The 26,351-nt window shown below is 39.2% G+C and overlaps 4 protein-coding genes across 7 annotated transcripts; 2 read left to right on the top strand and 2 right to left on the bottom strand.

Annotated features, from left to right (window-relative positions):
• Nucleotides 1–147: 147 nt before the first annotated feature.
• LOC121939021 (angiopoietin-4-like) lies at nt 148–15,111 on the top strand. Of its 2 annotated transcripts, none has more exons than XM_088090833.1 (9): nt 148–301; nt 1,333–1,439; nt 9,489–9,626; nt 9,714–10,537; nt 11,864–12,098; nt 12,570–12,704; nt 12,874–13,090; nt 13,949–14,144; nt 14,234–15,111. In XM_088090833.1, the coding sequence occupies exons 4-9, from the start codon at nt 9,944–9,946 to the stop codon at nt 14,378–14,380; spliced, it is 1,524 nt and encodes a 507-aa protein (XP_087946959.1). In that variant the 5' UTR covers nt 148–301; nt 1,333–1,439; nt 9,489–9,626; nt 9,714–9,943; the 3' UTR covers nt 14,381–15,111. The 2 variants fall into 2 exon arrangements, with proteins under 2 accessions (XP_087946959.1, XP_087946958.1); XM_088090832.1 differs by having other exon boundaries at nt 149–301; nt 12,567–12,704.
• Nucleotides 1,464–5,882, bottom strand: LOC121964515 (pro-opiomelanocortin). Its single transcript, XM_088090854.1, has 3 exons — nt 5,590–5,882; nt 4,444–4,615; nt 1,464–3,720 (listed from the first exon to the last, which is right to left on the bottom strand). The coding sequence occupies exons 2-3, from the start codon at nt 4,558–4,560 to the stop codon at nt 3,181–3,183; spliced, it is 657 nt and encodes a 218-aa protein (XP_087946980.1). The 5' UTR covers nt 4,561–4,615; nt 5,590–5,882; the 3' UTR covers nt 1,464–3,180.
• On the bottom strand, nt 14,854–19,034 carry ndufb9 (NADH:ubiquinone oxidoreductase subunit B9). The gene is made up of 4 exons (XM_088090856.1): nt 18,877–19,034; nt 17,296–17,488; nt 16,569–16,682; nt 14,854–15,183 (listed from the first exon to the last, which is right to left on the bottom strand). The coding sequence occupies exons 1-4, from the start codon at nt 18,963–18,965 to the stop codon at nt 15,052–15,054; spliced, it is 528 nt and encodes a 175-aa protein (XP_087946982.1). The 5' UTR covers nt 18,966–19,034; the 3' UTR covers nt 14,854–15,051.
• tatdn1 (TatD DNase domain containing 1) lies at nt 17,369–26,139 on the top strand. Of its 3 annotated transcripts, none has more exons than XM_088090849.1 (12): nt 17,369–17,510; nt 20,532–20,597; nt 21,060–21,109; nt 21,808–21,871; nt 22,055–22,198; nt 22,843–22,885; nt 23,078–23,163; nt 23,252–23,292; nt 24,160–24,236; nt 24,697–24,767; nt 25,678–25,804; nt 25,885–26,139. In XM_088090849.1, the coding sequence occupies exons 2-12, from the start codon at nt 20,558–20,560 to the stop codon at nt 25,979–25,981; spliced, it is 840 nt and encodes a 279-aa protein (XP_087946975.1). In that variant the 5' UTR covers nt 17,369–17,510; nt 20,532–20,557; the 3' UTR covers nt 25,982–26,139. The 3 variants fall into 3 exon arrangements, with proteins under 3 accessions (XP_087946975.1, XP_087946973.1, XP_087946974.1); XM_088090847.1 differs by lacking the exon at nt 17,369–17,510 and adding an exon at nt 19,187–19,313; XM_088090848.1 differs by lacking the exons at nt 17,369–17,510; nt 20,532–20,597; nt 21,060–21,109 and adding an exon at nt 21,144–21,722.
• The last annotated feature ends 212 nt before the right edge of the window (nt 26,140–26,351 follow it).

Raw genomic sequence — 26,351 nt, 5'->3', positions numbered from 1 at the left:
TAATAGAAATATAATGAAAATTGGCGAATTTATCAACATATTTTAGTACAAACGTGATCTCACCAGCTAGTTTGACATTTCTTTATTTTGATTGGATGTCAACGAGCTGACTATCCAATTAAATCATCCTGGGGGCGGGATGTAGCCAATCAGAGGCAGAGCAAGGCAGAAGGAGGCGGGACGTTTTGCTATCAGATGAAAGTCAACTTTATGAGCTGCGTAGACGAAAGGAGCGACGGAGCGGACATTTCTACAGTTTTTGGAGAATAAAGTCGTTAGCGGATATGAAGTTTAGCAAAAGGTAAGTTGAAGTACTTCAGTGTGCTCATTTTGTCCGGTTTCAGTAACGTACAATGCGGTAAAATGTGTATGCTAATCGCTATTAGCGCATTAGCTCGTTAGCGATGTTAGCATTGTTAGCTGCGTCTGTTGTGGTTTTTTTTCTTTTCTTTTACTGTGTTGATGTTTTAAGCTGATTTAAAGCTTGTTCAAAGAGTTTTGGACAGTTAGAGTGATTTAGAGGAGCTTGTGTTTGTTAGCTAAATGAGCGGAGACAGTCGCTGGCTTCACCTGACGTCACGTCGTCACCGCGCCGTCTGACGCTGCAGCCAGGCTCAGATCCGCCATCGTGTGTCGGACCGCAGACTTTCTTGTTTTTGGATGTTCAAATTAAAGAAACACAAAAACTAAGCAGCAGGAATTAGCATTTCACAGCTGAGAGGTTATTTCACATGATTTCACTGCTTTTCAACGTTTGGAATTCAATATATCTCAAGCTGTCATAAATTATCATTATTATTATTATTGATGTTGTTATTTTGATTGTTGGAGAAAAACTAACCAAAGTGCAACATATCTTTTGTTTGTTTTTTGGTCAATATTGCACACCCTTCATTTAACCATTGATGCACTTGTTTCGTAATAAATACAATTGTTTCTTTGCCCAGGTTCCCATGAGTTAAAATCTGTTTTTAAATATTTGAATAAATTAAATCTATTGTCGATATTGATCAGTGTCGTTGGATAAATGAATCTCTGAGTTATTTATCTTCACTTTTACAAAACTAACATTAGCCTTATCTCATAAAACCAAGTTTAATAACAATAACAGCACGTAGTCCTCGCAAGATATCAAAGAAAATATGGAAAACTGAGTTGCACAATATATTGTGCACATTTATATATTTATATAGTAGCCTACTGCAGGTTAAATTTTTTCCACCATGAAACGTTATTGTATACAATAAAATAAGGCTCTATAATTCATTTTCTTTCTTTTTTTTGTGTAAACATAAATGCTCCAGTTTTACGTCTACTTGTATTTGTTTACAGGGCAGACCTGCCAACACGGTCGCTGCGGCGTCTACGGTTATGCGTCTGTGGTTTACGTCACCAGTTCATCACCCAGTGTGTCCAGTCCACGGCTCCTCAGGGAGGTGGTGAGTATCAAACTGCTGCCTTCCTGTTTCCTGTGTGAGTGAATGATGTCAGCTGACAGGAAGTAAACGTAGATCCAGGCTGTTGCCTAGCAATGCAATATTAGTTAAATTGTCCTTTTTTCTTTCTTTATGCTTTGTTTGTTTGATTTGACTAAATTTAAAGGCTCAGAAACAGACTGTTGCATGGCCTCATGGCCTCTGTCTCATCCAAAAAGTTGAATTTCAAGCCCTAAAATGTAATTAGAAGAAAACTAAATAATATAAAACTCAATATTAAGAACACACCACCATCTACTTAAAATGTTTTACCTTTGATACTTTTTGTATAATCTAAGCAAAGATTTGATTATTTTAAAAACAGAGAAAAACAAATAGGCGTGCTCGCAGGCTTCTTTAGGTAATAGATTTAAAACAATGATCAATGTTTGTGATATTTTTCAATATTTACTTAAACCTCTAATAGATAGACAGCAAAAAAAAATCACATTTCAGGTATTTTGCTTGCAAATAACTTTATGTTTATTAACAGTTATTTACATGAATCAACATATAAAACATTTTCTCTCTTTTTCTGTTCATCCTTCTCTTTCTCTCATTTCCGGGTGGAGTTACAGACGGGCAGAAGAACGGAGCTTTAAATGATCATTAAAGAATAATCAATAAAAAAATAATCATGTCTCCTTCTGACAGTAAACATTTTATCGTAACATTAAATCTCAATATCAACCAAAATAAACCTGAACAGCCAAAATGGCAGAGCAGAAAACATTAAAGGGTTAAAGACGATAAAAAGTTTCTTCCTGCTGTAACACCTTATCCAAGAAATTACATTTATATAGTACTTTTTTTAATTCAAAGGGATGCCCGATCAAGTTTTATTTAAAATTATGTAGAAATTTGTTTATACGTAATTTTCCAGCAAAACTTTTACTGACGATTTCTTTTCTGTTCACGCACGTATGCGTGAACAGAAGTATTTCCTCGTCATTTCTTTTCTACGAAGCAATAATCAAAGTTTACGTGTCATTTATTTAAAGTTTAACACCTAAAAGCTAATCTCAGCGCTGACGCTGTGCGGGCGTGTTTTTCATTTCCCGCCCATTTAAAATCCAGTGACGCTCAAAAAAAAGACTCCGTCACAGGAAGAAGCTGGTTGAGAAAATTAGTTTCAGGCCTTAAATTTTTTGGAAGAGTCACTGTTTTGGTTTAATACTGAAAGAGTCAACAGTGAGGACACGTTTATTACAATTCAAACTAAACTACGATCCTCCCCTCAGCCCTCTGCTGTCAGCGTCCTGCACTCTGATCCCCAAATATCAGCCCTGACGGTCGAATCAGCTTTTATTTTGGTAATAGGTTCATTTTTTGCCTTTAATTTGAGCAAAAATACCCCAAAAAATCGGTTGAACAAAATAAGACAGTTGACAACGTTAACTTGGACTCTTGGAAACACGCGTTGGACGCGTTTCGCCATTGTCTGACATTTAACGGACTAAACAATCGAGACGATACGAGGAAGATAAATCGACTATGAGAATAAGCGTTGGTGATGGATGGAAAAACAGATTAGCAGGATTCATATAAAAGTAATTTTTAGGAGGCGGAGTTACCTTCTGATACCGGAGTCAGGAAAACACTCGAAAGGGTCGTTTTTAAAATCAGTGACAAACATTTTTTATGTTTATTTTGGAGGACTCGCTGGCCGATCCGTCTGCTCCTCCTCCCCCTCACTCCTCCTCCCTCACTGCTCCCCCTCCTGCTGTCCGTCTTTGTTGATGACGTTTTTGAAGAGCGTGAGCAGCGGCCTCTGGCTGCGCTCGTCCCAGCTCTTCATGAAGCCGCCGTAGCGTTTGCTGGCCGGCGGGCCGCCCCAGCGGAAATGCTTCATCTTGTACGTGCCGTCTTTCTTCTCGTGGACGTCATTGGGGAGCTGCTCCTCCTCTGCCACCTCCTGCGCCTTCTCCTCCTCCTCTGCTGCTATCATCTTGCTCGCGAGCTCCCGCCTCCTCATCTCTCCGGGGAAAAGCTCGGCCGACTCCTCCTCCACGCCGTTGGAGGTGTAGACTTTGACGGGGCGGCGCTTTCGCCCGACAGGTTTCCCCCAGCGGAAATGCTCCATGGAGTAGGAGCGCTTGGCCTGAGGAGAGGAGGAGGAGGAGGATAGAAGAGGAAGAGGAGGCAGGGAGTCGAGATCTGACGGAGGAGGAGGTTGGAGGTGGGCGTCGCCTGGTATGACGGGCGTCTCTGCGGTGAGGTCGGCGCGACAGAGCTGGATACACTCCTGCAGGAGACGACGGAGACGTTTTACTCAGACGATAAGTCAACAGACGGGAGACCGAAAAAGATGTAAGGCAACAAACTGAGGACATTTTAGACCAATGATACCCGACTTACAGCCCGAGGGCCAAATCTGGCCCCCTGCAGGGTGCCGAGTGCCCCCCCCAACCATTTTCTAATTCACTAAAAAAAATACAGGGATTCACACCGGGAATTGTTTTTGTGCTTATAGTGTCCATAAAACAGCATCAAGTAGAGTTTGTTAATCAAAAAAAGTGCCAGTGGAGGATCTCCGACAACCCCGACAGAAAATCAAAAAACTGAGTAAATATCCCAGAATCCCAGAAACATCAGGAAATCCTAGAAATGTCCTAAAATCTTAGAAACATTGTAAAATTTCTAGAAATGTCCCAAATTCTTAGAAACGTTCTGAAATCTTTAAAATGTCTTAAAAACGCTGGAAGTGTCCTAAATCCTAAAAATGTCCTAAAACCCGAAACATTTCATTGAATCCCAAAATGTCCTGAAGTCCTTGAAACATCCTAAAATCTGAGAAACGTCCTAAAATCTTAGAAACATGCGGGGCTGCTTTGAGTGGCCCCTGGGCGCCTGAACACTGGATCAATATCAAACCTCAAACCCTAAAAACTAAAGTGTATAAAGAGAGTGTGTGTGTGTGTGTGTGTGTGTGTGTGTGTGTGCGTGCGTGCGTGTGTGCGTGTGTTACCATCATGCTGCTCTCAGAGTTGACCTCCTGACAGCTCGGATGTTCCCAGCACTGACTGACAGCTCCTCCGGCCACGCCCACCACCGCCACCGCCACCAAAAGCCACGCAGGACACATTCCCCTGTCAGCCAATCAGACGCAGCGACACATACAGCTTTTATATCACTGTGACCTGCCGTAGAAATGACAAAATAAAAGCCTCTCGTCACCACACGTTCATCCAGATTAAATTCATCCAACGGACATCAGTTTGACTTTAATTAATATTTCCAAATAACGATTTTAAAATGTATAAATGTATAAAAATAAATCATCCAAATTTAACTAAAAACAAAATCTACTGATAGATCTACAACTACTAATTAAAACATATTTTAACAACAGTAAACTTTATTTATATAACAAACTCACAGCAAGAACACATTTACAGCACAAACACTGAATAAAATCAACATTTTTAAAATAAGAAACTGGTGTAAATAAACAATTCAAACAAAAATAAAAATAATACTGAAGAAATGTAACAAATTTAAGTGTCATTAAGTCATTTTTCATTTGCTTTTTAATCACCAGAAATTTTATTTTATGATCAAAAAATAAAACATTTTTGATATTAAGTTCACACGTTGGTTATCATTAAAAACAATTTGCACGGTAATATATTATGCATGTAGAAATAATACAATGATACAAAAAATATTAAAATAGTCAATTAATATTTGTCATTATCAAAATGAATAATTTTGCACAATCACAGAAAAAAAATGTACTCAAAGAAAACGAGAGCAAAAAGAGACTTAAATAATGTCAAAATTATGTTGTCCTCTAATCTTAAAACCCTTTATTATTTTAGATTTATAATTTATTGTATTTTTTTACTTTATTTGGATTTTTCTTATTTCTTTTAACATAGCTATCTATTTATAATTAAAGTTTGACTTTTTAAAACATGTTACTTCTTAAATTTATTTTTATTTCATAAAAATTAGCATTATTTAAAAAAAGTTTTGTTATTTGACCTTTTTTTTCCCCTAATGGAACACTAAAAACACAGCTCTTTAATTTAATTTCGATGATGAAAATGCTTTTTAAAAACACAAATTGTAAATAAATAATTCTATATAAGCAGGTAGTGAAAATACTCACTACGCCGTCCTCTCTCGCTCTGCTGTTTTTTCGTGGTTCGGTGGTTGGACAGATGACTGTTGATCTCCTCCACTTCTGTCCCTCCAGCCGACCACCCGGCTTTATATCCTGTCAGCCAAGGACACACACACACACACACACCACACACACACACACACACACACACACACACACACACACACACGGATGATAACGTCATTACCTGAAATCTAAACACAAACTGTGGAATGAAAAGAGACAATCGATGAAACATCATCCACCTGTTCCTCACACACACACACACACACACACACACACACACACACACACACACACACACACACACCATCATCATCATCATCATCGTCACCATCATCACCGAAAACTGCTTCTGCGCTCCTCGTTTTAAAGACACACAAAGAAAAAAACACAAAGAAGCTTAAAAGTGAATAAAATTCTGAAAATCTCTCGTGACGCCTTCGGTCGACTCGTCACTTTGGTCCGGACCCAAATATCGAAACACTTATTGAAAAGACTTTCGTACTGTTTGTATGGATGTTATCGTTCCCAGAGGAAGAATTGTAATAACATTTCATCATCATGTCAAATTTTTAATTTTTTTCGGGTTTCCCCACTCGCTCCATCAGTATTTAACCCCTTAAGGACTGTTTGGTGCGTTTTACAGTTTTTCATTCTTCATTTTTTGATAATTCTGGCTGTGTTCATACATTTTCATTGTGTATTTATGTTTAATCTTGGATTTTCTACAAGTCTACACAGAGGAAACAAAATCCATATAAATTAATTCTTTTTTTTTTTCATCTAAAATCATCGCGGCATCAAACCTGGAAATGATTGAATATTTGATATTTATGATTAGGACTGATGTTGGTTTAAAAAATCACATCAGTAAAAAGTAGAAAATAATTAGATGTATAATGTTTTTTATTGCCTGATTTTGAAAAGCACAGATTGTGTGCAGAGCATGATGAGTGAGTGTGACACTGCACAAAAATAATATGTAAAAATCGATGCTGCTGCTGATCGCTGACATATCCCAGTCTGTGATCATCAAAAAATAATATTCTACTTAGCATGTAGTATATTGAAAATAATGCATATTTTTGTTCTTTTTCAACTAAAAACAGAGTGACATAATGACAAGAAACTGGCATTTAAAGGGTCAGATTTCTGAAAATTAATGAATGTTTGATATTCATGATTAGGACTGATGTTGAAAAATAAAAGAAAGTAAAGAAAGCATCAGTGTATAATATTTTTAAAGCTTGATTTGGAAACTTGTGTGCACAGCCATATGATTATGATTGTTTGACACCGCAAAAAAAAAAAAAGTATAAAAATCAGTGTTGCTGCTAATCATTGTCGTATCCCAGGCTGAATAAAATAAAATATATATAATCTTAGCATGTAGTATATTGGTTAAAAGTCATATTTTCGGTCCTTTTTCTTCTAAAAACATAGTGGCATCATGACAAAAACCATTTGATATTAATCAAAAGTCACAGTAATGCATAAACGTTTTTAAAGCGTGATTTTGAAAAGTACATTTTCAGCACCGAATACGAGCATGTGTGATATTAAAGCGGGCCCCAAGGAGTTAATATTTATACTCCTTTTGTTTTGTTAAGTCTTTTTCCGTGTGTGTGCGTCAGCAGATGAAGATGAGCTTTTTCCTTCGTGATGTTTTTATTATGTCAAACTGAAGACTCGAGGATAAAAAAATTAATTAAAAAATCGTTCAACACAACAGAAAGAAACGCAGCATGAAAATCTCTGTTCAGCACCGTGCGGCTGCAGCTGCGTGTTAAATGTCAGCCGACCAATCAGGCGGATTAACACCAACCCGACATGTGGTCAGAGGCGAGGAGGGCGGGTTCAAACCTGCGGGTCAGAGTCTACGGTTACACCCAGACTCACCTGCTGCAGCTTCTGTCCACCGACTGATGAAGCTGAAGGGACAGGTTTGATTAACGGGGGGACAGACTGATGAGGACTTCATATTTTAAAGCTCCGTGATAACGAGCAGCCTCTCTTTAACCCTTTGAAACCTGGAGCGACATCGCTTTTCTTGTTTTTAGGTGTCTTTCACAAGTATTTCAGCCTTTGAAATGAGTAAAATGTTGCGATTTCTTTCAAAAAACACAAGAAAAAAAGGCAGTGAGCAAGAAAGGATCCACAAATTGCAAGAAATTAGTAGATTTTGAAAATTCTTTTTGAAAAGCTCCAGAAAATACATAGGGTAAAAAGAAAACTATATTCATAATTATCAGAATTTCATATTTAAAATTAGTTACATAATTAGAATAGTTTTCAAAGTAGACTTTAGGACATTTCTAAGACTTGAGAGCATTTCAAACATTATAGGACCTGTCTAGGATTTGAGGACATTTCTAAAGTTTAGGACGTTTCTTGGATTTTAGGACGTTTCTAGAACTTAAGGATGTTTTTTAGATTATGTGACATTTACTAAGATTTTACAACATTTCCTCAGATTTTCGGACGTTACTCAGATATTTTGACATTGTGAGGACCTAAGGGTGGTTTTTGAATTGTAGGACATTTTCTATGATTTTAGGGCATCAGTGTCTCAGCTGTGTCCTCTGTTGGGGGTCTGGCTCTTGTTTTTAACAACAAGCTCTATTTTGATGCTGTTTTATTCACTTTGAAACCTTCTGGAGACTAAAAGGACAAAAACTGTTCCCACTGTCAATCACTTTATTTTTATAGTGAATTAGGAAATGGTGTGGGGGCCAGATTTGGTCCGCGGGCCATAAGTTGAGTATCACTACTGTAGACAGAAGGTTGTAGTCTGCGTCGTGTTGACCAATCACGTTTGAGCGGCAGGTGAACGGTCCGTGGAGAAAACCCCTCAACTATCATCTGACAACAATTTAGCTTTTTATCATCTTTTTAAAAAATGTATCTGCATTTATATGAGACACATTATTTATCGATATTAGCCAAAATGAGCAGCGCTCAGAAGAGAAAGTCCTGGCCTTTGCCCACAGAGACTCATCGTCCTCAAACCGACAAACCGAACACATTAATTTTAGTCACATAGTTGAATGTTGTTGTTGTTGTTTTATAGTCTTTGCCAAAGACTCGACGGCCTCGTTTTTTTCTGTTTTCTAATGGACCAAAGTGAGCAGCTTTAGAGGCAGGCAGGTAAATATAAACCCATTAGAAGACTCCTGCAGCCTTGAATCTCCATTCGAGCCATTAGAGACGCGCACCGTCTCTGCTCTGCTCAGGAAGAGCATGAAGAGCAAATGGCACCGTGACACACGAGTCAGACGACAAACCGATGACTCGCTCTGCTCAACATTTTCCCTCGTTACAGGACATCGCAGCAGATTAAGAGTGCCGCGTGTTCATGTTAAATTTGGCCAAAATTTCAAATAATGATGTAAACGTATGTAAAATTAACGTTTCTGAATCGTCTGTTTGCCAGAAAAGCAAACTCAGAATTGTTGAGTACACCAAAGTTTTCTATTATTTTTTATTTTATTTTATTTATGCTTCATATAAACTCAGGAGGGAGACCCTCATTTTCACTGGTGCTGACTCCGAGTCTGTATAGCATTTCACGACATCACGACAAAAACCCAGCATTTAAAGGGTTAAAATTCTGAAAATTAATGAACGTTTGATATTTTTGATTAGGACTGATGATGGTTAAAAAATGTACTCAGTGAAAGCAGACAATAATAGTATTGTATATATTTGTTTTTTTGTAGTGTGTAATATTAAAGCGGGCTCTAAAGGGTTAAGGGATGCTGCTGAAAACATTTCCGTTAAAAAACTCTTAAAGTTACGTTGTTATCTGCTCTGTCTCTGTTACATCAGTTACTGTAGTCACATTACTCTAATCCCATCATATGTAATCTATTACCCTACAGGTGAGAGGCTGCCAATCCTGCAGAGGATTATCGGGATAAGATGTCTCTCTCACACACACACACACACACACACACACACACACACACACACACTCTTCCGTTGCCGTGGATTCGGCTGCGGGACACGCAGAGCGACAGGTAGGAACGTGTGTTCGAACTTCGGTGTGAAGTTCGTGTTGAAGGATCATTTCTGATGTTTTCTCTTGTTGACTGCGTTGTTTTCAGACCAGAGTTCAGCAGAATTCGTGGACAAAAACTCGAACTTCACCTGGAGTTTGTTTCCGACGGTTCTTCCTCACCCTGAGTCCGGGTGAAGTCTGGACGCCGTTTGGACGCCGTCTCTCTGCGACGACGTCCGGCGTCGACCTGACCGTTCAAACTGAGTCTGCCGATGACTTCACTCGATAAAAACTGATTTGAAACACCAGCAACAGTCGACTTATCAGACGTTCAGGATGAAGTGGCGATCTGTTTTACTGACCTTTGTTTTACTCGCCGGTGTCTCGACGGCCTCTGATGAACGGCCCGACGTCGGACACGATGAGGACGTCCGCCTCACTGAATCAAACGGGGACATCCTGGACATGAACATCCACACAGACGGAGAAGAGCCGGACACAAACACTGAGACAAACTGGGACATAAACAAGGACGACTATGAGGACGCCGATTGGCATCCTCCGTCCCCAATCCTGGAAACGCACGCCGACCTGCACCCGGACGCCCCGCCGCTGATCCGCAGCAGAAACCCCGCGGTCAGCAACAGCAGCAAACGGACCGCTGTTTCCTCGTCGCCTCGGTGCGGCGAGTACAGCAGCCAGCTGACGTCTGGCGGCCAGTGTCGGCTGACGGCGACGCTTCCTCCGGTGCTGGTGGGAACGTCGCAGCAGCGCTGCCCAGATATGTTCCGCTGCACAGACGACATTTCGATGTGGCTCCACGAAAACCAGAACAGGAAGGAGCAGCTGGAGGAGCTGAGGGAGACGATGTCGGAGCTGCAGGAGGAGCTCAGGAACCACCGCCATCGAGTCAAGGCCCTGGAGGTGCAGGTACGCCGCTGCACGCCACGTTACTGACGTTTGTCTTTGTGCATAAAGACGGACGTCGGTCCCACTGAGGTGAGGTTAAAATACCCGAAATATGGGCGTTGCCATCTTGCTCTAGTGATGTCATTCGGAGCCGGAGTCTGCACAGTAGCGATATCCGCTCACAGACTAAATTATTCGTTTTTAATCATCATTTCGCCGGACAGGCGGAGGCTCCGGACACAGCTGACGTAACGTTTTTGTGAAATATTTTCACATGAACTTTGAACAGAAACATTAAAGCAACGCTGCAAACGAACACCAGCAGTGATGACGTTACCTTTTATTAAATGAAGTTTTTATTTCATGAGATAATAAGATGAAGATTATTCAGGCGGCTAAAACACAACATCACACTCTCACTCCGTCCGTCTTTATCTCTGTCCGTCTTTATCTCTGTGCGTCTTTATCTCTGTCCGTCTTTATCTCTCTGTCTTCACACCCACTAAGTCCTCCTTAACCCTGAACACTAACAGGATCAGCTGCAGGTCTTGTAGTCGGAGTATTTCTCCGGTCTGGTTTGTCTCGGGGACATAAAGTGCTAAATTAAAAAAAACATCTGCAACATGATGTCAATATATGATTATAGGAATTATAAATATAGTTTCCTGGACATATTTACCAAGTTTTTTGATCATTTTTAATAATTCCCCTTTAGCTAATTTTGAGGTCAACTTTTACTAATTTATTCTGTTTTATTCTTCTATATTTCTTGCCAAAGTGCTCGTTGCCTTTTTCCTCATGTTTGAAGGTCGAAAACCACAAAAAAACGATAATGAACCAGGTTTTTATTTTCGCCTCCTAAAAAAATGTCCAATCTGAAACAATCAATATATTTAGTGTGCACTATATGTAGAATATGTTCACTACTTTATCTTTTCTGATGCATCACTTTGTTTAAAGACGGAGCAAATTGTCTTGATTTCTTTAAAACATGAAGAACAAACGACAAACTGCCTTTCCCCCATTGTTTTATTAAAATGAATAAATAAATCAAATAAATTATAAAACTTAATAGAATATATATAACATAAAATAAAATATAAAATGAATAAATTCTCAGGTTTATTAAGAGTTAAATGTTTGTGAAAGGCGTCTGAGCGAAGCACGAGAAAAAATAATATACATCTGTCCTCAGATGCTGTATTTTCCGTGTGTGTAATCTTGAGATCGTCTGAATTTAACTGCTTGTTTTCAGCAGCGCGTTACCTCAGACTGATTAACGTGTCTCCTGTCCTCTCTCTGTCCTCTCTCTGTCCTCTCTCTGTCCTCTCTCTGTCCGTCCCTCAGGGTGAAGACAGAGTCGGTTTAAACTCGACCTTTGAGCAGCGGGTGCGTTCTCTGGAGCTGCGTCACGCCGAGGCCGACACGCTGCTCCACGTGCACGCGGCGCTGCTGTACGAGATGCAGGCGCAGCTGCGTAACCTGACCGCCTCCGCGCAGCACGTGAGCCGCAACACGGGCTGCACCATCACCGTGATCAGGAGCACGCCGCTGCTCGGCATGAGAGACACGCTGCCACCAGGTACGAAAACAAAAACACTGAGAGGATTTCACCGTTTCCAGGGTACGCGTGAAAATTCTGGAAAAGTCATTGAATTTTCGAATAGAATTTTCAAGCCTGGAAAGTTTTTGGAAAACTAAATATACCCTGGACCTTTTGGAAAAGTCCTTGAAATCTGTCTCACTCCTGCGTGATAAAATGAGGTGTTCAAAGACTGCAGGAAATCCAATGATAATTTCTTTTTTTTAACATTTTCTGGCTGTAATAAGTGGTGTCCTTTTAGAAAAAGTCCCTGTCTCTGTCCCTCACTCTGTCTCTGTCTCTGTCTCTGTCTCTGTCCCTGTCTCTGTCTCTGTCTCTGTCTCTCTCTGTCTCTGTCTCTGTCCCTGTCTCTGTCTCTCTCTGTCTCTGTCTCTGTCTCTGTCCCTGTCTCTGTCTCTGTCTCTCTCTGTCTCTGTCTCTGTCTCTCTCTCTGTCTCTGTCCCTCAGAAGGAAAGCACCTTCTGTCTTTCTGTCCATCCGACTGTGCGTCTCTGTATCACAACGGTGTTCGTCATTCTGGCGTTTACACCATCGTCCTGTCGCCCGGCGCCACCCTGCCCGTCTACTGTGACATGGAGACGGAGGGTGAGACACATTCTGTTTACTGCACGCTGTGAGACGTGTTATATTCACACGTGTCTTCAGTGTGTGTGTGTGTGTGTGTGTGTGTGCGCGCGTGCGTGTGTGTATGTGTACCTTTGTGTGTATTTTTACACCTGTAATAAAATTTGACATTTTTGTGTGTGTGCTCCAGGCGGGGGCTGGACGGTGTTTCAGCGGCGGCGTGACGGTTCGGTGAGTTTTAACCGCGGCTGGTCGGAGTACCGCGACGGTTTCGGCGAGCTGCGAGGAGAGCACTGGCTGGGCAACCAACAGCTCCACCTGCTGTCCAACCAGGGACACTACAGCCTCCGCATCGAGCTGCAGGACTGGAGCCACGCCCACAGACACGCCCTCTACCACACCTTCAGGTACAGACGGAGGGACAGTGACGCTCAGAGGACGCCGTGAGAGACACGTGTGGAGGACAGGGAGGGGACTGTTAGGCGAGCGGACTGATTCGACTTCCCTAATCAATCACGAGAGACGCACGTATCGGCCCAGTCACGCCAGCACACGTGTTTCACCACACTTTAAAATTCTGAATATTCTGAATATCCATGATTGGGACTGATGCTGGTTAAAAAAACAATGACAGTAGAAAATAATAATGTATAAAAGATTTTAAATCTTGATTTTTGAAAAGTGCATTTTGTGCCCAGAACGATATGAGCCGTGATATTAAAGTGGGAAATGAAGGGTTAAGCAGTTTTTGTGACTCTTGGTGAGAAAAATGGAGGTTTTTTGGTGCTTCATTTCCCCGTGTCACCTCAGCAGAGTTACACTTATACATTTTTATACTTTGAAAAGGGTGAACTATCACGAGCCATTTTTGACCTCCCAAAAAAAATCAATCTTGAGCCGTAAAAAAGACACACGTGTATCTGTCTATACGTGATACATCAACATCGCAACGATGTGCCGGCTTGACTGTTGGTGCTTTAGAAAAAAAAATAATAAAAAAACATAGTCACATCATGTAAAAAAACCCTGGCATTTAAAGGGTTAAAATTCTGAAAAATTTATTTAAATGTTATATTTATATTTTGGACTGATGTTGATTTAAAAAAAATAATTATATAATATTTAATATTTGGACAGGTGTTAAAATTCCTTAAATTAATTTAAATGTGATATTTATGATTTGGACTGATATGGGTTAAAAAAAATAATTATATAATATTTAATATTTCGACGGCGTTGCTGCTGACGGGGTTCTTCTCCTGCAGGATCGAGAACGAGGAAAACCGGTTCCGCCTCCACGTGTCTGGTTTCAGCGGGACGGTGGAGGATTCGTTCGGTTGGTACCACGACCAGCGCGGCTTCAGCACGCCGGACACTGGAAACATCTGCGCCGAGATCAGCCACGCCGGCTGGTGGTTCCACCAGTGTTTCCACGCCAACCTCAACGGCGTCTACTACAAGGTACGACTGTCTGCAGCTGGACCGTTCACACACGGACGCAGAGCAGAGCACTTCCTGTCGTGTAACCATGTGAAATGTTCATCCACCAGGGCGGGCGCTACTCGCTGCGAGCTCAGAACCTGCTCGGCCCGGACGGCATCGTCTGGTTCTCCTGGAAAGAGTCGGACTTCTACTCTCTGAAGGCCGTCACCATGATGATACGACCACGCAACTTCAGGCCACGCCTGTCGCCATAGTAACAGAACAGTCTACTGCCGCCGTAAATACCTACAGGAGTACTAAACACGTATTAATCCGCAGCTGAAAATAGACCCCAACAAATCACCACCTGCACGAGCTAACTTTGCTTATTAAAGAGTCCAGCTTTTTAAAAAGAAATAAAAATAAAACCTCGTATTTGACATCCGTTTTTTTAAAGATTTGAACCTTCAGTAGGAACCAAAGAGCTGAGAGGCACAGACACGAAGTCCAAAAAAAAGCTTAAAACATGGATGAGTCTTACAATTTAAAGGAATACTTCACCCAAAAAATTACAGTTTTTAAAAATCATTTCGTCACACTTTTCTGCTTAAAGTTAGTTAAGAAAACGAGTTTCCACCACAGAAAAAAATCTAATTGTTTTATCGAACTTCTGTACAAAATACTTTTCTAAATCTACTAATTTCTCGCAGTTTCTGAGATGTAATATTTCAGAACACACAAACACAGCTTACATCATACGTTTATTTATTTACTGGAACAGTTACAGGTATTAATTTGATAAATGTACAGGAATTCCCAAAATCACCGAAGGATCGGAGAGATTCAGGCGGTTTTCTGCGCTCAGGTGTGAACGTCTCTGCAGACAGGTGGTGATGTGACACGAGGTGCTGCTGTTGTTTTTGGAGACAGTTTCCCATCAGGCTGTTCACATGGGGCGCTCCCGGGGACGGGTGACGTACTGCCACCACAGAGGGGGGAGGTCTCCCTCTACGCGGGCGGGAGGGAGGTCTTCGGTCCTGGGTCCATCGGCCGGAGTCTCGGCCTGCAGCTGGGCCACCTGGAACCAGACAGGAGATCACAACCAGGTCAGGTCAGTTATTTATTTATTTACTTATATTAATATCATCATCATCATCATCATCATCATTATTATTAATATTCATGTTTTTATGTGTGAAATGTTGGTTTTCTATTTCACTTTAATCATGTTAAATCAACATTGTGCAACTTTTTTGCCTTTTAAATAACAGTTTTAACATCCTGAAGACTGTTTTTGTAGCTTTGGTGAGGAGCAAACGTGGCGACTTTGAGGAGAGCGATTTAACTGCTTCAGATCGCCATCGGAGCGAGAAAGGCCATAAAATATTGTAAATCATTTTGTTGTTATTTAACAAGGTTGGTCCCATTGAGATTATGAATTATCAGGGCCGATACTGATTATTCGTTAATGAGATCGATAACCGATATTTGGAAACGATTTGCATTTACAATAAATGTGAAAATATTTCTGTCAATATTTAGGGATTGGAATAACAAACGTTTAAATGCCTGAAGCAAAACAGAAACTTTAAACATCATATACAGCAAGTTTCCTGCAACTTTTGTTATAAAGTTCATTGAGGATTTAAAGAAAATTAATGTATAAAAATAACTCCCTAAAGTTTTACAAAGTAAAAATGTCTCCTTTTTTGGCATTTTTTAGGCAATCATTAAAATAAACGCTAATACAGATAACCAGCGAAATGCTAAACATGGGCCCCAATAATCAGACAGGCCGACAGTCTGTCGACGTCAGTGAGAACACAAAGACTAAATATTTACACAAGCACTAAAATATGCATTCAAAGAGGAAACTATCTACGAGTCAAAATAAATAATAGATAAAGAAAGATAAGCAGACCAGATGCCGAAAACTTTACGGCAATAACGACTTTGATGTGCAATAAGTACATCCATGTGTAGTATTCTACATTCAAATGTTGGTAATCTGTTGTTTCATTCATCACATTGTAGAAACAGGAACAAAATGTACATTTATATTTATATTTTTGCGTTTAGATAGATTTATTTTATATTAGTACTTATGTTTAAATTTTATTGATATATTCTATACTTTCCTACTTCTTTTAAGACTTTTCAATGGGAGCATCTGTAACTAAAGGCAGTTTCCCCTCAGGGATCAATAAAGTATTTCTGATCTGATCTGATCTGATCTGATCTGATCTGAGGTCAGCGTCTGGAAACCGATGGAGTGACTTCGAAGCTCCGCAGCCGGCGTCCAGACTTTGAGATGCTTCATGGTGTTTCTGAGGCGCGGACATGTGGCGAAGCTTGATTTAACGTGAATCTGTGCTCTGTAATATCGAACCCTCGTCTAAATCACAGCACAGAGAAGCGGTGACGTGTGTGTGTGTGTGTGTTTGTGTGTGTGTGAGGACACACCTCTTTGTCCCAGCTCTGCGCTCTCAGTTTCTTCCACTGCTCTCTCTTGGCAAAGTAGTCGGGGTACATGTCCTTCTCCGAGGGGTGCCAGTGGTCCAGCACCCACTCTGGGATCTGCAGGGACGAAACAGAGCTCCGGACTTTCAGCATCTCACAGCATCGTTCTTTTTTTAAAAATTTACATCATGTTTTAGACTCTAAGTGAGATGATTTCAGTTTTTATAACTAGATAAAGCAAAGATAAAATTGCGCTGCTAATTAAAACTATGTTAAAAAATTACATCTGAGGGCAGACTTGGTCAGAATATGTGATGGAGGTTTATATATTAAATGTGCAGCAGAGGGCAGCACAGCTCCTCAGACATCCGTCCCTGCAGGATTTTGGACACTTCTGGGGGGATTTAAGGCCTGATTTCACAACAGCTTTTCTCAAAACTGCAGTGCATGTTACATTTTTTCTTAAAATGTTAAACTTTGTACATTTCGAGAGTTAAAGTGTACATATGTTGCAATGTTTTAAGGTTTGTTTTTTTGTTTTGTTTTGGGATTTTTTTGTAACATGAATTGGTTAAATTTGCATTAAATTTCATTGCGACATACTAGACGCACTGCTTAGTCCTGCACAAAAATATTTCACAGAGAAAGTCTCAAACCAATGAAAAAAAAAACTTTTACGTGATTTTTCTTTGTAGTGTCGGAGAGAAAAGCTCACGCAGCTCCGTCTCACCTTGTAGCACTCGTATCTCTCGTAGGACGTCCCTCCAGGAGAGTCGGGGAAGATGTAGGGCTGAGGATGCTGGTTGGCCCAGAACTCCTCCTCTCCGGCCTTCAGCAGCCTGGTGGCCTTCACCATGTCCCTCTCATCCTTGTTCTCATCGAAGCGAGCCCGCAGAATGCAGGCGTAGAACCGGTATTTGTCTCTGTGACGGGAAAACACGACAGGTACGTTTCTCAAAAGTCACACCACTGACAGCACAGATCTGTGAGACGTCTAACAAGACGAAAACGTAGATACAGTGTAAAATATGATGTATGTAAATGCAAACACAAACTACTATTTTGTACTATCAACTTATCTGCCCATTATTTCATTTCAGTCATTTAGTCTACCCAAAAAAACCTAAAAATAGTAAGACAAGCACATCATCGGTCTATTATCAGGGACGTGTTAATTAGCTTGGACAGAAACCAACAAAAAACCATTATCACTTACTGAATGGAGTTAATACAAAACGGTTCATTACTTGATAGTAACAACAACTTTTACAGAAAAGTGATTAAAGTGTTGAGCAAATGAAGTTGATTTCCAAAACACATTTCAGCAACAAGGAAATTCAGAGTTTTTTATTTACAAAATCAAAATAAAACATACAAAAATAAATAAATGAAATAAGAGAAAAAGCTTTTTCCTGCGATCCACACAGGCAGAAGTTAGTTAATAAAAGTGTGATGATAATAATAATAATAATGTCACAATGTAAAATAACATTAAAATGCGGCTCCGAATTTAATCAAAGCTCACCATAATGTAAAAGAAAAACAAGCTAAACAAATTACAAACAGAAGTAAATAAATAAAGTTACAGTGCAGTGGAGAAAATAAATATGTAATTTAATTAAAGGCAACAAATAAACAGTCTTCATCTTCAAACTATACTAAACACGTTTATAATTATTTTTGTTATATTAATTCACATCTATGAGGCTGTTTTCAGAATAAAGTTTTTGTAATATTATTGCTAATTTTTTAAAATGTATCTTTGACTTTATTTTATCTGTCTCGATCGTGTTTAATTCTTTAATTAATTAGACTATTTCTGTTTACTGCTGATATTATTTTAATAGTATTTACTCTAAAAAGTATTTGTTTTTGTTTCTCTGATTTAATTCTACTTTTAAATTAACATTATTGTTGCCTCTGCTTCGCCTTGTTTGTCAAAGCTCTTTATAAACTGTGTTTAAAAAAGTGTAACATGAATAAACATTATTTTATTATTATTAATATTAATATTATTATTATTCATGCTAGCTGCCGCGGGGTTTAACTCTTAGATTACCAAGTTATCTTTAACAAATGTAATGTTTTCGTTGCGCGGGACGGTGTGACGGATACTTTCTTGTTCTGATAATAACTTTGATGATTTGTATTTTGTTTGTAAATAAACTGTCGGACTTCAGGATCAGTGACCTGGCTAGCAGTTAGCTTAGCTGTTAGCTTAGCCGCTTAGCATCGGAGCGCGCAGCAGCGGCTGTTTCGCCGTTTTTCACTTTTAATCACCGCAGAGCCAAAAACAAGCAGCCCGTCTCACCTGAAGATGCACCAGGACTCCAGGTGTCTCAGAGACTTCTTGTAAAGCCGCATCACTTTCTGCTGGTGGGTGAGAAAGGCGGTCGCCATTTTCACCGTCCGCTGTCACCTTCTCGGCCAGAGCCGCGGAGCATTATGGGTCTTTGTGGACGTTATGACCGTAAATATTTATAAACGCGCAACAATATTTCTCGCCACTTTTTGTCAGAAATTGATCGCAAATAATAAATTACTAACATAAAATTAGCTGCAATGTGTTTTGAATTTATTTTTTAGATACGTTTAGATAAGGAAAAGTAGCGATAAAACTAGTAATTCAGCAATGTGCCTTATGTATAGTACAGTAATTACGGTAGTGAAGCATCATGGGATTGATGAGAGCTGCATGTGTGGCTGTTTTTAGAAATATTTCAACCATGGCTCAGTGCAGATTCATCGGTAAGACGCGTTTATTCAACAGTTACATTAATGACAGCATACGGAGAGCGGAGGAGAGTTTAAGCGCCACTGTTTGTTGTTATGGTTTTGTTTTGTTTTATTTTTGTAAACAGGCTGTCAGTTAGCATGTGTCAGTTAGCATGCTGAAATGACAGCAGCAGTAACAAATCTCTGCGGAGACTCCGAGAATAAAGTCGTTATATTGTGAAGAAAAAACTCGTAATACCGTGAGAATAAAGTCGTAATTTTATTAGTAAAAAGCCGCAACTTTACGAGAATAAACTCGTAATTTTATGAGAATAAAGCCGCAATTTAATGAGAAAAAAAATCGTAATTTACGAGATTAAAGTTCTAATATTAAAAAAATCGCCATTTTACTTGAAAAACAGGTCGTAATGTTGTTAGAATTAAATAGTAATTTTTCGAGAAAAGAAATAATTCTACGAGAAAAAAAGACGCAATTTTACGAGAAAACCCCGCAGTTCTACTAGAAATCAAATTTAAAATCATAATTTAGAGGAGTAAATACGTAATTTTACGAGAAAAAAAAATCCTGATTTCACAAGAATAAAGTTGTAATTTTGCCAGAAAGTGGATATTACATTACGGAAATAAATATATCAGCCGAGAGCACAGGCAGCTTCCTCGGTAACCAGGGACAGTGGTTGCCATGCCAGGCTGCCTGTGCTGTTTATTTTCGTTATATAATATAATGTAGCGTTTCTAAAACTACGGATTAATATGTAAAAAACAATTCTTGCAAAACTGAGATGTTATGAGTTTATTCTCAGAAAATAAAGATTTTATTCTGGTAAAATTAAATTTTTTATTCGCAAAAATAAGTTTTATTCTCATAATATTACAAATATATTCTCATAAAAGTAAAATTCCAACTTTATTCTCGTAATATGCAGATTTTTCCCTCAATATATTACAATGTTTTTTTCATAATATTACGACTTCATTCTCAAAAGTACGACTATTATTTTCATAATATTACAACTTGTACTCTGTACCGTCGTACTCTGCAGCTCTGCAGAGAAAACGTCAGATGGGTTGTTTTGGGGTTTATAGCAGTTTAACGTCTCCTGATGACAGCTCACACTGCGGCACAGCTGCCGTCCGCCGCAGACACTGTATTTATTGACTGCTGTTCAGGTGACAGGTCGGGTTTTGAGATTTGTTGCAGAATCGATAACTTGTGATGTGTCTCTGCAGATATCGGTGTGAACCTGACTGATCCCATGTTCAGAGGACTCTACAGAGGGAAGCAGAAACACGACGGTGAGCCGCTCACTCAGTTTGGATTTTTTTTGTTCTGTTAATCTGAGGGCCTGTTTACGCGTTAAACTTTTGTTTCAGTTTGGCCTTTTCGTTCATGACAACAGCGTTTTGGGGGCCTGAAAACTCAAACTTTTGAAAGCACTTCCAGAGAGTAGCCTCGGAAAACGCCGCCCCTTCTCTCACGGTGTAAACAAAGAAGAAATCATTTCTTTGTTCCTGTGTTTGTTTGTTCTTTGGATAAATTAATCAAGACAAACCGCAACAGTCATGAACGGACTTCTTTAGCCTGCGGACACAACACGCTCGCGGTGCGTCAGCAGCCCTTTGATTGATTTTAGTTTGATTTTTGCAGACAAACGGCTGCTACAGTGTGAACGCAGATTTGTATAAAACAGAGTAAAGAGTTCAGTTTTAGTCTAAATGTGAGCAGTTAACCTGAGAGACGCTGTGATTCTCTGACAGACGACTTCGAGGACATCATCGGCCGAGCGGTCCGGAGCGGAGTGGAGAAGGTGAGACGTCCCTTCAGAGTTTGTGTCCTTTCTGCAGTTATTCTGTTATTTCTTCAGGGATCCTTCAGTCGCTCCTCCGTGTTTAAATTTCGTGTCGTGGTCCTCAGAGGATGAACCCTCCTAACGTAACCTCTTTCACCGACATGAGGTCGAGATTTAGGTCGTGTTTGGCCACGCCCACAGTCAGTGACATCTTTTAAATCTCTTCTTAAAACTCCCTTTTACAGACTGGCTTTTATCTCACCTTTATTGGCTCATTTATTTATTAAGATTAAGATTGTTTTTATTTTTTAAATCTTTATTTATTCAGCTGCTCTGACTATTGATTTGTTGTCCGTCTGATGTCCTTTTCTTAGCATCTTGTCACGTTTTCATTTAACTGTTTGTTTCATTTATCTCTTATTCATCTTTCTTTTGTCCCCACTGATGTGATATCATGTTGTTACGTTACCTCGTACATTATTTTTATCGTCTTTTATTGCATTTATTTTTGTATTTCCTAAAAAAACGTATTCGTTTGACTGTCCTTCATCTTCCTCTGTTTGGCTCGATTGTTGATGTCTATTTTTGTTCTTCCCTGAGCTCCTGCCGTTATAAACAACTGTTTTCAAAGGTGCTATATAAATAAAGTTATTATTAATATTATATTATTTTCTAATTTCTCTCATAATAATGTAAATCCTGTTTGTTTGTTCCAGTTTATGATCACAGGAGGAAACCTGGAGGACAGCAGAGAGGCTGTGAAACTGGCAGAGAGCCGAGGTAACGAAGATTTTCACGCAGAATCAGAGAAACGAGACAAATACGAGAAAACAGAAAAGCAACAACTGTTTAGTTTTTTGTTTGGTGATATTTTCACGAGTGGGATGAGACACTTTCTTCTTTGTTGGACGTTTTAAGCCTCCAAATTGAACAAACTCCCTTTTTATTTAATTTGAATTTCAGATGAGTTTTACAGCACGGTCGGCTGCCATCCGACCCGCTGCAGTGAGTTCGAGCAGAGCGGAGAGTCGCAGTATCTGTCGGCGCTGCAGGAGCTGGCAGCCGCTCACAGAGGGAAGGTGGTGGCCATCGGCGAGTGTGGACTCGGTCTGTCGCGCTGACGCGTCATCCAGTCACAAAAACACACGAAACACGGACATTTTTATCCAGAAGAAATGATGACTTCGGACTTTTTACTTTGCTGTACTTGTACTTCAGTTTAAACATAAATAATTTAAGGGTCGACAGATTATCGGGGCCGATATTTGGGATTTAGCAGATTATCTGTATCTGCACTTTATTTTAATGAACGCTGATAAAATTGATTAATTTAAAAGTGCAAAGAAAGTGTCAGAATGGGAAGAACTCTTAACTTTGTAAAACCTCATATTTTTATTTATTTAAATTTTTATTTCAATTTTCACTGAACTTTCTAAAAAACGTTGCAGGGAACGTGATGTTGAAAGTTTCGGTTTGCATTAAATTTGAATTTATTTGCTGAAGGCGTTAAAAAAAAGGTTTGTGTTGGAGTTTGTTAGATTCCAAATTCTAAATATTGACAGAAAGATTTTCAACCAAATATCTGTTATCAGTCTCATCAAGCGCTAAGAATCAGTATCGGTCGACCTCTAATAAATATATATATTTATATATGTCTATAAGTGTGAAATATAAAGTCTGCTGTTCTGACTGCTGTGTTTTGTAACAATAAGTATTTTCTGACACTAACGTTATTTTTGTCTTTGTTTCAGACTTCGACAGGTTGGAATTTTGCCCAAAAGAAACTCAACTCAGGTGAGTTTCTTTGTCTCTGTTGAATTTTAGAAGCAGCGCTGATCGGCCGCGCCGATCGGCCGCGTGTTATCGACCGTCTAAAGTTTAACTGCGGGCGGCGGCGGCGCCTCGTCGTCCAGCTGTCAGCAGTTTGGTCAGGAGCTTTTAAAATGAAGGTTTCTTCTTGTTTTGGATGAACTCTCCGTGTGTCAGATACTTCGAGCGGCAGTTCGATCTGGCCGAGGAGACGCGGCTGCCCATGTTCCTCCACTGCAGGAGCTCCCATCAGGAGTTCGTCGGTACGTTGGAGCGCTCAGAGCCGGCTCGGCTTCATCAGACCGACCCTCCACACAAAGTCCTCACCGTTTGTTTGTTTGTGTTCGACAGACATCATGAAGAGGAACAGAGACCGATGTGTCGGAGGAGTGGTGAGGACAGACGTTCACTCTTTCACGACCAAGATTTGAATTTCAGCGATCACATTTAAACTGTAACTAGATAGAAAGACAGAGAGATGGATAGAAATGAATAAAAACACATTAATACACAAATTAATAAATACACAGACAGACAGACAGATAAATGAATAAATAAATCCACGGATACAGAAAATACACAGATAGAGAGATGGATAGATACACATAAATGAATAAATACTCACAAATACACAAATTAATAAACAGACAAATAAATAAATTAAATAAATACGCACATAAATAAATAAATGCACAAATACAGAAAATTTGCAGATAGATGGATAAATACACATAAATTAATAAATACACAAATTAATAAATAAACAGACAAATAAATAAATACATTAATGAACAGTAAAGTACAGTAAATACACAGATAAATAAATGCACAAGTACACAAATAAATAGAAACACACACAAATTAATAAACAGATAAGACAGACAAATAAAAAATAAATTAAAAAACGTCCACGTAATGTAACATTACGGTGAGTTTATTTTACCTAACGGAGCCTCGTTATGTCGCTCTGCCCGTCGGCTCAGAGCAGAGCGACGTATCGATTCAGCGTGTACACGGCGACGCGCAGGAGAGCGCGAAAAAAGAAACATGAACTCAGTTATTTGCTGCTTGATGCGAATGAAAACCTCGCCCTGTTCTTCTGTTTCACAGGTTCTCTGTATTTGCTTTGTTACGGATCCTTTTTTGAGATTTTGTCCGTATTTGAACGAGCGGAAACGTTTTTCTGTGCTGTGACTCTGAGGTGAACCAGGTGGACGTCGGACCTGGTCCGGCTGATGGTCTGTGGTCTCTCCTCTCAGGTTCACTCTTTCGACGGGACGGCGGAGGACGCTGCTGCCCTCGTTGATCTGGACCTCTACATCGGGATCAACGGATGGTGAGAGGATTCGTAAAAAGACTAAAATAGATTAAACAGATATAAAATAGATAAAATAGATTAGATTTTGAATTTTTGAATTACATACTGTACATTTTGTATATATTCTCTATCTCTTCCTTTTGTAAATACAATTACATGTCTATGTCTGTCTTTTTTTCTTTTTTTCTTATCCCTAACTTATTTCCCTCCCCTGTACTGTGAGCACTGCCAACCCGGAAAAAATTCCTTGTTCCTCATTTGTTGAACTTGGCCAATAAACGTGATTCTGATTCTGATAAATGAAAATAGACGACATCAAATAAAAATATTCAAAAATGTGTTGAAATGCAAATAAAAAATGCAGTTTTTATTCTGGGAAACTTTTCTGCTTTTTGTGCGCAGAAGCTGAAAACACAATAAAGTTCTGTTTCGCTGCTTTAACAAACTTAAACTGTGAATTTTGATTTTTATTTTCCAGCTCCTTGAAAACGGAGGCAAACATCGAAGCCATGAAGTCCGTCCCCGCCGAGAGACTCATGATAGAAACAGGTGAGACACAGACGGCTTATTATTATCATGAATAATAATATGATAAATAAAATAGTAAAAATAAAATAATAATGATAATAATAATAATAATAATAATAATGAATAATAAATAATATTTTAGAAAATGCTCCTGATTTTTCAATTCATTGCTCCAAAATTTCACTAAATTCTATCACAGCTGTGAAACCCAGCGTGCTGTTTTTAGATGAAAAAAAAACACAACAATGAATTATTTTCAATATTCTAGATCACAGCCTGAGATATGTCAGTGATTAGCAGCAATATTGATTTTTTGTAAATACATTGTTATTTTTTTGCAGTGTCAGATACTCACGTTCACACCTCTGCACACAAAATGCACCTTTCAGCTATGAAAGATATTCTACATTAATATTATTTTATACATTCATTGAGTTTAGTTTTTAACCAACATCAGTCCTAATCATAAATATCAAAGATTAGTTTATTTTCAGAATTTTAACCCTTTAAATGCCCGTTGTTTTTTTTTTCATCATGCCACTATGTTTTTAGATGACAAAAAACAAACCCACAAAAAATGAATTATTTTCAATATACAACATGGATCACAGCCTGGGAAACGTTTTTAGATTAAAAAAAACCCAAACACATAAACAGTTAATTATTTTCAGTATACTACATGCTGGGTGGTATAATTATACATGTATGTATGAAGTATTATCACAGTCTGGATTATTAATGATGAGCAGAAACACTGATTGTGACAGCGCTGCTTATTTTCTCCAGATGCCAAATCAGGTGAAAATAGTAAAAATTAAATGTGCTAAAAACAGTCTGTAAAAATAGATGTTTGCTGCATTACATCACTGTTGTTCACGTGGTTATGAAACAGTTAAACGGTTCATGCATTAATTCTGATGCTGATTCTCAGATGCTCCGTGGTGTGGCGTGAAAAACACTCATGCAGGCTCCAAATATGTGAAAACTACATTTCCCACAAAGAAGAAGTGGGAGGCGGGTCACTGTCTGAAGGACCGAAACGAGCCCTGTCACATCATGTGAGTGAAGTTTGGGTTTTTTTTTAACCCATCGTGAACGCGAACAGCTGATGTTCAGATTTCACTGTTTTTCTCCTCAGACAAGTTTTAGAGGTGATGGCGGCGGCAAGGGACGAGGACGCGCTGGAGCTCGCCAACACCGTCTACAACAACACCATCAAAGTGTTCTTCAGCTGACCGTCAAAGCCTCAGGAGACTGATCTGTGTGTGTGTGTGTGTGTGTGTGTGTGTGTGTGTGTGTGTCTGAATGATGAAAAAACAAAGTGAAACAGCTTCTGATTTGTCTTCTGTAAAAATACAATAAAATTCAAAATAAAAAAACTGTTTTTTAAAAATTTTATGGTGTTTTTCCTAAACATTGAAACTATTGTCTGCTTCTTGTACCTGCAAGTTAACCCTTTAGGGACTTCTTTTTTCCTCTATTTTTCATTCATTTTTTAATAATTGTGTGTGTGTGTTGATGCATGTGTCCTAAATGTAGTCCAGATTGTGTATTTGAGTGTAATCAGTGAATTTGCAGCTCAGCTCCTACAATAAGTCTAAAATA

Source organism: Plectropomus leopardus, chromosome 17, assembly GCF_026936395.1.
Source record: "Plectropomus leopardus strain MGB_pleo_1.0 chromosome 17, ASM2693639v1, whole genome shotgun sequence".
In the NCBI taxonomy this organism is placed as follows: domain Eukaryota; kingdom Metazoa; phylum Chordata; class Actinopteri; order Perciformes; family Serranidae; genus Plectropomus; species Plectropomus leopardus.
Note: the sequence above shows the minus strand (reverse complement) of the source record. Positions and strands in the feature narration are given on the sequence as shown.

Bases quoted from the DNA above. Each gene is read 5' to 3' on its own strand.
- LOC121939021 (XM_088090832.1), top strand. From the start codon at position 9,944: ATGAAGTGGCGATCTGTTTTACTGACCTTTGTTTTACTCGCCGGTGTC. The intron at 10,538-11,863 runs GTACGCCGCTGC...TCCGTCCCTCAG, and splicing joins TCAAGGCCCTGGAGGTGCAG to GGTGAAGACAGAGTCGGTTT. The intron at 12,099-12,566 runs GTACGAAAACAA...TCTGTCCCTCAG, and splicing joins GAGAGACACGCTGCCACCAG to AAGGAAAGCACCTTCTGTCT.
- LOC121964515 (XM_088090854.1), bottom strand. From the start codon at position 4,560: ATGTGTCCTGCGTGGCTTTTGGTGGCGGTGGCGGTGGTGGGCGTGGCC. The intron at 3,721-4,443 runs GTAACACACGCA...CGTCTCCTGCAG, and splicing joins ACTCTGAGAGCAGCATGATG to GAGTGTATCCAGCTCTGTCG.
- tatdn1 (XM_088090847.1), top strand. From the start codon at position 19,241: ATGGGATTGATGAGAGCTGCATGTGTGGCTGTTTTTAGAAATATTTCA. The intron at 22,199-22,842 runs GTCTGTCGCGCT...TCTTTGTTTCAG, and splicing joins CATCGGCGAGTGTGGACTCG to ACTTCGACAGGTTGGAATTT. The intron at 23,293-24,159 runs GTGAGGACAGAC...CTCTCCTCTCAG, and splicing joins ACCGATGTGTCGGAGGAGTG to GTTCACTCTTTCGACGGGAC.
- ndufb9 (XM_088090856.1), bottom strand. From the start codon at position 18,965: ATGGCGACCGCCTTTCTCACCCACCAGCAGAAAGTGATGCGGCTTTAC. The intron at 16,683-17,295 runs GTGAGACGGAGC...TCGTCCCTGCAG, and splicing joins AGAGATACGAGTGCTACAAG to ATCCCAGAGTGGGTGCTGGA. The intron at 15,184-16,568 runs GTGTGTCCTCAC...GTCTGGTTCCAG, and splicing joins CGCAGAGCTGGGACAAAGAG to GTGGCCCAGCTGCAGGCCGA.